Source organism: Crocodylus porosus, unplaced genomic scaffold (genome assembly GCF_001723895.1).
Source record: "Crocodylus porosus isolate Cpor-Errol unplaced genomic scaffold, CroPor_comp1, whole genome shotgun sequence".
Lineage (NCBI taxonomy): Eukaryota > Metazoa > Chordata > Crocodylia > Crocodylidae > Crocodylus > Crocodylus porosus.
The window spans coordinates 1031081-1038918 of NW_017728940.1; the positions used below are offsets into that span (position 1 = coordinate 1031081).

Consider the following 7838-nt stretch of genomic DNA (forward strand, 5'->3'; position numbering starts at 1 on the left):
CCGGGGGCCCCGGGGCTGGAAGGGACCTTGGAGCACGCAGGCTGCTGGGACCCAGCGGTCCTGGCGAGGGGCGTCGCGCGGGGGACCCGGGGGCTGGAGTCAGCCAAGGAGCAGGGATGACCCCGAGTTGTGGGAACAGGATCTGATTTGCAACAAAGCCCCGGGGGGACCTACTCAGGACTTCTTCCCTGTGCTAGAGGTTGGTCTCTGCCCCAAACGCCGGGGCCTACGGGAAACCCTGCCTGGGGGGAGCCAGGAGGACGAATGGCGCAGCCGAGCTCTGACCCTGGCATAGCGCAGCCCATCCTGCCCCCGAGAACGTCCTTCCAAGTGCTCACTCACATGCTGGGCCCTGCCCCTGCCGTAGCACGCTCCTGGGGCCATTTAATTAGCAGGTAATTATTTGGGTATTGAGAAAATGCATCTGCTGCTAACCTATGACTAGCAGCACCCCAAAGGCCTCCCACTTGCGGGTAGTTACAGCCATCTCCACCTACCTGAGTGACAAAGAAGAGGTCTACCATTAGGATAGACCCGGGTTCAAACGTTCCTACTGCAGACGGTCTCCCTCCTACACCCAAGGCCCCATTGCCCTCGAGCCCTCCTACTGGCGGAAGGTGCTGGTGGGGGAGGAGTCACTCCCAGGCGCAGCACCCACGGGAAGCAGAAGGCAGGCTGGGTCTGAGCACGGGCGTGTGCTTGCACTCTGCTACAGGAGTCCTGGTGCTGTCGTGGTACCCCCCGGCCTGGCAGATGATAATGGGGAGCCGTCCGAAAGCCTGGTGCCGTTCATCCTGGATGCCGCATACCGATATGCTGTAAAGGTAGGGCTTCTTCTGCCTGTTGCTGGAAGCGATTAAACAAATTGCTCAAATGGCAGCAGAAGCACCGCAGCCAGCTCAGCAGCTCCAGGTTGTTTTTAACTTCTTGCTGCATGAGGCAATGAGGGATTCGGCTTTGCAGCCATCGAGCACAAGCAGGAGCCCTGTGGGCGCGATTACAGCTTAGGTCTCACCCACATGAAAGCTGAGAGCCTGCTTTGTCCTGGCTCCCAAGGGTGAGCCGGGTGCGAGATGTGCTGTTAGCCTGGTCCCTAGGAGGGGGCTGCCAAGAGCTTCCAGCTGCTCCTTGAGAAACGGGCAGGGGGACCTCTTCAAAAGGCCTGGGCACCGCTGGCCTGCCCCTAGAGCCCCACACTCCTGCAGAGCACAGGCTGTGAGCTAACTCTCTCTGGCTTGTTTCGAAGGTGGCCTTCCACATCCAGCCATACAAGGGGCGGGATGACCACACTGTGCACGAGAACATCAAATATATCCTGGACAAGTAAGTGCTGCCTTGCCGAACACAAGTGCAGCTTTGTGCTGATGTGCAGGGCCAAGGAACGGACCCCCAGGGTTTATGCACCAGGTGCTTCACCACGCTAGAGAAACCTGGGCAGTTACGCTGCTGCTGCAACTGCCACCTCCACGCCCAGACCACAGGCGAGCAGTTTGCTACAGCTTTGCACTGAAATGCTCTAATTCCCACCTATTCTTTCCTTTCTGACCTGTCCATTACTCAGTTATGCGCAGAGCAGAGGGGCTCAGTGGAATCAAACCCAGAAACACAGCAAAGCAGAAAGCCACAGTGAGAGACAGTCCCTTAAGTGCTTATCTGCAAGCCCCAGAGGTTTCCAGTCTTTTCCCTATTGAGTGCCTCACATCTCTTGTAAGGTTTATATTAACCTAAGACCCAAAAACAGAGGCCAGCTGCAGAGATCAGAACCAGCTTGGAGTTCAATGCTGGGGGCCAAATTAGCAATGCAGGGAGGAAACACGCTACACATCTTGTATGTACACTCCCTCTCTAAAGCATTTATAACTGCCTGAGTCAGAGCCCAGCTCCCAGGCTAGATGGGCTGTTGGCCTGCCCCAGTGTCAGTACCCTGACAAGGCTTGTGTGTGCTCTCTCCCCATGTCTAGCTACAGCTCATGTAGTGCTTTCTACAAGTACAAGACGAGCACTGGCAGGAGCCTGCCTCTGTTCTACGCCTACGACTCTTACCTGATGCCCGCCGAGTCCTGGGCCAACCTGCTCACCCCAACGGGCTCCCACTCTGTCCGCAACACCCCTTACGATGGCGTGTTCATAGTGCTGCTGGTGGAGGAGAGGCACAAGCACAACATCCTCTCGGCAGGCTATGACGGCACGTACACATACTTAGCGTCCAACGGCTTTTCCTTCGGCTCCTCCCACCAGAACTGGAAAGTGATCAAGGCTTTCTGTGACTCCAACAACCTCATGTTCATCCCATGTTGGGCCTGGCTACATCAACACTAGCATCTGCCCCTGGAACAACCACAACACGCGGAACCACATCAACAGGAAATACTACGAGACAGCCCTGCAGGCCGCCCTCATGGTGAAGCCGGAGATAGTCTCCATCACATCCTTCAATGAGTGGCATGAAGGCACCCAGATTGAGAAAGCCGTGCCCAAGACGACAGCGACGTGCCTGTACCTGGACTACCTGCTGCACCAGCCCAACACGTACCTAGAGCTGACCCGTCGGCGGGCAGAACGCTTCGGCAAGGAGAAGGAGCAGTGGCTGATGTGACTGCTCTCTACAGGCAACTTCTGGTCTTTACCTTACTGAAAGGTCACACTAAGTCTACTCTGGGATCCAGTGCTCCAGGGGAAGCTTGAGAAAGCAGCTAGAGCCTCCGAGTCTGCGTAGAGCTGTTAGCTTGGCCAGGTGGCTCTAAGTGTTCTCCATGAACTGCCCCTACACTTGCAGTCACAGGAAGGTTAGAACGAGCAGAGGGATCTCCATGCAGCAGTCTGTTCTGCTGCAGGTTAGCATAGTAACCTCTTCAGTGCCCTTCTGGGGTCTGAACGGGCTGTTACAGAGCCCGCCAGAGGTCTCAGCCTTTCCTCCAGTGCGTTTTTGTGGCGTTTTATGCATTTGCTGGGCTCCTGCCCCCAGCACGCATTCTACTTTATGCCCTCAGCTAGTTGCCTGCAGCAGCCATGTACCCTTTCCCTCCCACTAACAGCTCTAATGCATCTCCCTTATCAGCTTACTGTACAACAGAATAGCTCTTCCTCTCCAGTAAACCCTTCCAAGGAAACTAAACCACAGTTAAAAACCTTTGCCTCAGAGCAAGTGTGTTTTATACCAAGGGCTCCGCTTTGGGGGCCTTCCCTGTAATCAGCTGTACACAAGCCCCTGGGTGTAACTAGAGCTGGAATGCTGGTGACCATTTAACCTGTAGCGTGTACAGGAAACCAGTGAAATGCAACCGTCTGTACTCAAAGTTTGCAACTGACTGCTTAGTGTTTGTTTTCGAAGTTCACACCTGGGTTTATTCTCTCCTCTACAATCAAGAGCAAACACTTGCAATAACATTGCCAGTGTGTTCTCCCACCATGAGGTTTGATTTGTGATAGGAGAATGCTCAGACCCTCTAAATCTGTTTTACAAAATCTGTTTGTACTCATCTTTCTATCAGTAAAAAGTGGCAGCTACAGACCGACTTGGTGCCATTAGGCCCTCTGACTACTACTGTTTGCTTTACATGCTAAGTCCTTCCAGAGGTTTAGAAGGCATCTGGATATTTTTGTCATGATTAAAAACTGAAAGCAACATCTGCTCCCGTGATTCTCAACCTGTTTTAGACACCAGACATGCCTCAGAAAGTGAAAGGTCTTAGAGCTCTTGGTTCTCTGACTACAGAAAAACAGAACAATTCTTCTGTTTTAAAGGACTTCAAAGCCCACAACAGGTCAGAATGTTTCTGACACTCTGGGTTCCTAATGGAAACCCATTTATCTTGCCAGTCGTGCGTAGGTGACTGCACACCTAACAAAGCTGACATGGTGCTGCTGCAGATGAGAACTGCTGATTTGGCTGGCAGGAAAGAGCATGCAAGAGAATCTAGTCTTGTCACCGTATTTCGTGCACAGCAGCCAAACACATCCATTGACAGGGAGGTAAACAACCAACCTTTTCTGTCAACCAGACTGTAAAGAACTTCTTTCCCTCAAAAGAGCATCTAAGCTCTGTAGGCATTGCTGCTGGGGTTTGCGCATTACTCTGCACAGCAGCATCCAGATTAGCCCCCAGAAAAAATGAAAAAAGGCACCAATGGCTAGAAGCAAGCCCCTATGCACAAAACAGTTCATTTCAGAAGTCAGAGCATCTTAAAAAATAATTATTTACAGCCAAATTAAATAGAAAGATTGGTCCATGGTGCTAACAAGCAATACCCCCAAGAACAGATTAATGGCACCCTAGCATTCCCACTATAAATAATGAATGAAAGCTGCCTATTCTCTTCCTGTTACATCCATCTTAATCCACTGAGCTTGTTCATTGCCCTACACATAGAGTTCAGACTGCAGTTGTTCTAAGAAAGGAAGCCAACAGTCCGTAAGGAATAGAGTCTAATATCTGCAGCTCAGGAAACTTCTGAAACTCAGCACAGGAATTAACTCTTGCTCAGAAAGGTACCTTCCAAAATGGATCTTCTTATGATGCATAAAGTGCACCAAAAGTTTGTCCTGCTCATCTCCACTTGAAAGAGCAGGGCTTGGCTAGACTTTATGCAAAACATGGCATCCTGAGACAATGCTTCAGTCTAAAAAACCCCCACTATGCTTCACACAGACACCTGGCAACTTGGCGGAGTAAAAGGTTCTCTACAAGAGATCTGAACAGGGGAGGATTGGCCGCTTCAACACCAGAGGAGATGCAGCTGTGCAGTCCTGATATTCATAGGAACTAAATGGAGAGCCTTGAAAAACTATGGGATGTTGCTAACAAGGCTCTGGTCAGTGTCACAGCCCACTGACACATTATAAGTCTTGCGTTCAGGGTTTTTTTTCCTTTTATTTCAAAGCTGAAATGTCTCTCCAATTTGGGCAAATACATCCATCTGCACAAGGGTGCTTGGAGATATTACAATAATCCGAGGGAGATGACACAAACCCTAGTTTGGTTCCTTACCAAAGTACAGCAGACCAAATGCCAGCATGCAGGCTGGCATTCTTGTGTAATGAGTTAGGACAGGAAGATGACGGGCCTTATTAAACAAGGCCATGACACTGGACTCCTGAAGACACAGGCACACGGTGCCCAGCTTTCCCGACCCTGCAGGGCTCCGGCAGAGTTCAGTTTCTCAAGAAGGTTCCGACGTCAAGCCGTACTTCTGCTTCAGGATTTCGACTGTAGGAGCCAGAGCACTGCGGAAAGAAAGGCAGAGGGAGTGAGGACCAGAAAGGAGCTACCCTTGGGATGCAGGTGTGCATTCCAAGGGTGGGAGAATGCAAGGACAAGCTGAGCAGTCGCCTTCAGCTTGCAGCAGGAGAGAGATGGCACTGTACTTTTAAGAACTTGCAAAAACGAAAGTTAGCAAGTCCTCCTCTTCTGAGCCCAGCTCCTAAATGGGTTCTCCACGTTTAGGGGATGGAGACACAGACGGTTAAAGAAGCCTTTTTCTATGGACACAATCTGGGCTAATGCACTGTACAGAACTCAGGAAAACAAGCCCACCCTTAAACACATTTTGTATTTCACCTAAAGCACAAACTGCAGCCACACTCAGCAAAGGGGCTTACCAGCCTGGCCGAATAATAGTGTATTTCCCAGACACAGACAAATCAACCACCGTTGATCCCAGACGACATTCTGGACTCTGAGTGTCTCCAAGTGGACCGCCATCAATGACCAAGGATAACTGAGGCCAGAGGTCTTGGAATTCCTGAGAGAAGGAATAAAAACCATGTTCAATATCCAAAACTCATGATGGGCTCTTGACTTAATTTTTAAGGAGACTCCAAGAGCCAGGCGACAGTTTCTAGCATTAGGCAAGGTAATCTCATTGCTTTGCTTCTGAGCAGAACTCCATAACCAGACACTTGAGAACCCACGTGCGTGTGTAAGTGCTGTGAAATGAAGGAAGCCTTTATAGCTGGCCAGGACTGGGACCGAAAGTGGCTTTAAGAGTCCATTAAGCCTTAAAACATTGTCCATATTCATGACTGACTCATGCCTCCTGAATCTGGGAGGCATCCACAGAAACTGCCAATGGCAGCAGCCCTGTTGGGGGGCACCAGCCCTGCCAACAGCGTCAGCTGTCAGCAGGGGCACCGTTCCCATCAGGGGAGGCAAGTGCACCCCCATGCGCTCCCTACCAGTTGCCTACATCCGCGTCTATATACAGCCTGTTCCAAGTCTCCTTTCTACAAGGAGCAGTAAGAGGAATACCAGGGCTCAGGAAGAGGGACCATCACTAGAAGGTCCTTGGTTCACTGCACAAGTAATCAAGCTTGTGTAAGCAATTTTCCTCAGTTCCAATCTGGGAGCCAAGCATAAAAGCTTTCTGCAGCATCAAAAGCCTTACCGAGACGGTGAGCGTGCTCGCCTGAGAGCTGACATTAGCGCTCGTTAAAGCCAGCGGTCCTGGGCAAGCCTGTGCCAGCTCCCTGATGAATGCGTGGTCTGGAATGCGAACCCCGACCAGCTACGAGAGAGAAGGGTAAACGTGTTTACAGCTGGTGACCAGAGCTCCAGATCAGCTCCCTCTCCTGTTACATTGGTTAAAAGCCTCTTGGCTTACAGCCCCAGGCTGAAGGGGCAATGTCCCAGCACCTGCTGCGACGGAGCAAAGATATGAAGCCGAGAGCCTGCGGCACAGAGCTGGGCATATCAGAAACCGCAGGTCCCACTGCAAACAGTCACATGCAAGACATCATCGTGTGCCTCACTGACCAGGCAGAACCAGGCTCAAGGAAAAACCAAGCAGCACTGAGTGCACAGCAGATACATGGCACACAGGAGCAGGAGTGGGAAAACCCGCTGCCTGTCAGACTGGAGATGCTGCTCATCCCAAAGACTTACCAATGTGAATGGGTTCAGGTCCTTGTTGAGTCCATCTGAGCGCTGCAGGACCAGCGTCACGGGTCCGGGGAGCAGGTCCCGTAGAAGCTCCTCTGGCACGCTGACGTGGCAGTACCTGCAAGGCAAAGGGGGATCACACCTCAGGCTGCTAGTTAATGTCCGGACAAACTACCTCCAGATGCATTTCTAGGGCCACAAAGTGGAGAGGCACAGATCTCCCTCCCCGCCCCGCAAATAAGGAGGGTTGACCTGTGCTGGTGCTGCTGCATCCACCCTCATTTCAACACCCTGCGCCTGGCCCCACTCCCTCGTAACAGAACTGGGCTGCATGTAAATCCTCCACGCCTAGAAAGGCACCTCGCTTACAACCAGCGACAGAACACAGCCCTTTCCCCGCATCACTAGTTTGCGGCCATCCAGAGCGACGGAAACGCAGCTGACTTTATCGTTCCAGTCACGACTCTCTATGCGCTTGACCCAGGAGGGGAGGCAGGGTCACGTCTGCTTTTGCAAGGTGCCACTCACAACCCAAATGCGAAGCTGACGGGAAAAGGCCCAGGCGGCAGCTTGCTGACCCAGCAGATGCCCCCTTGTTAGACTGAGGCCCCCCCTCGACAAATGCCACCGCCGGGCTCTGGCTCGCTCCTTTGAGTGGAGAAAAGCGACAGAGCGACCCCGGGAGCTCAGGGACAGCCTGGGGTAGAAAGCTCCCAGCGCTGCGGGGTGCGAGCAGGAGTCTCGGGAGCGGTCTCGCCGCCGGTGCGGCGCGCGGGGGAGGGGACCCGCCGCCCCCGGCCACGCACCTGTAGATGTGCTCCACGCAGGACAGGCAGATGGCGAGAGGCTTGCCGCCGTCGCGGCCCTTCAGGCTGTAGACAGCGCGGACGGCACGCGAGTCCTGGGCCAGGCAGGCGACGCCGTAGATGGTGTCCGTGGGCAGCGCCACCAGCCCCCCCGC

General features: G+C 52.8%; 2 protein-coding genes across 2 annotated transcripts in view; one reads left to right on the plus strand and one right to left on the minus strand.

The window, feature by feature from the left end:
- Positions 1-2596, plus strand: part of MANEAL (mannosidase endo-alpha like) — a 4271-nt gene extending 1675 nt beyond the window's left edge. The window contains 5 exon segments of the mRNA XM_019547853.1: positions 503-742; positions 745-824; positions 1247-1323; positions 1962-2291; positions 2293-2596. Coding sequence (XP_019403398.1) covers positions 503-742; positions 745-824; positions 1247-1323; positions 1962-2291; positions 2293-2596 — 1031 coding nt within the window.
- A 2247-nt stretch (positions 2597-4843) lies between these two features.
- On the minus strand, positions 4844-7832 carry YRDC (yrdC N6-threonylcarbamoyltransferase domain containing; the record flags this gene model as incomplete). Its single annotated transcript, XM_019547912.1, has 5 exons — positions 4844-5223; positions 5599-5741; positions 6384-6503; positions 6881-6995; positions 7684-7832. Coding segments are annotated over 5 exons (591 nt in total), but the record flags the coding sequence as incomplete, so codon positions are not given.
- Between the last annotated feature and the right edge of the window lie 6 nt (positions 7833-7838).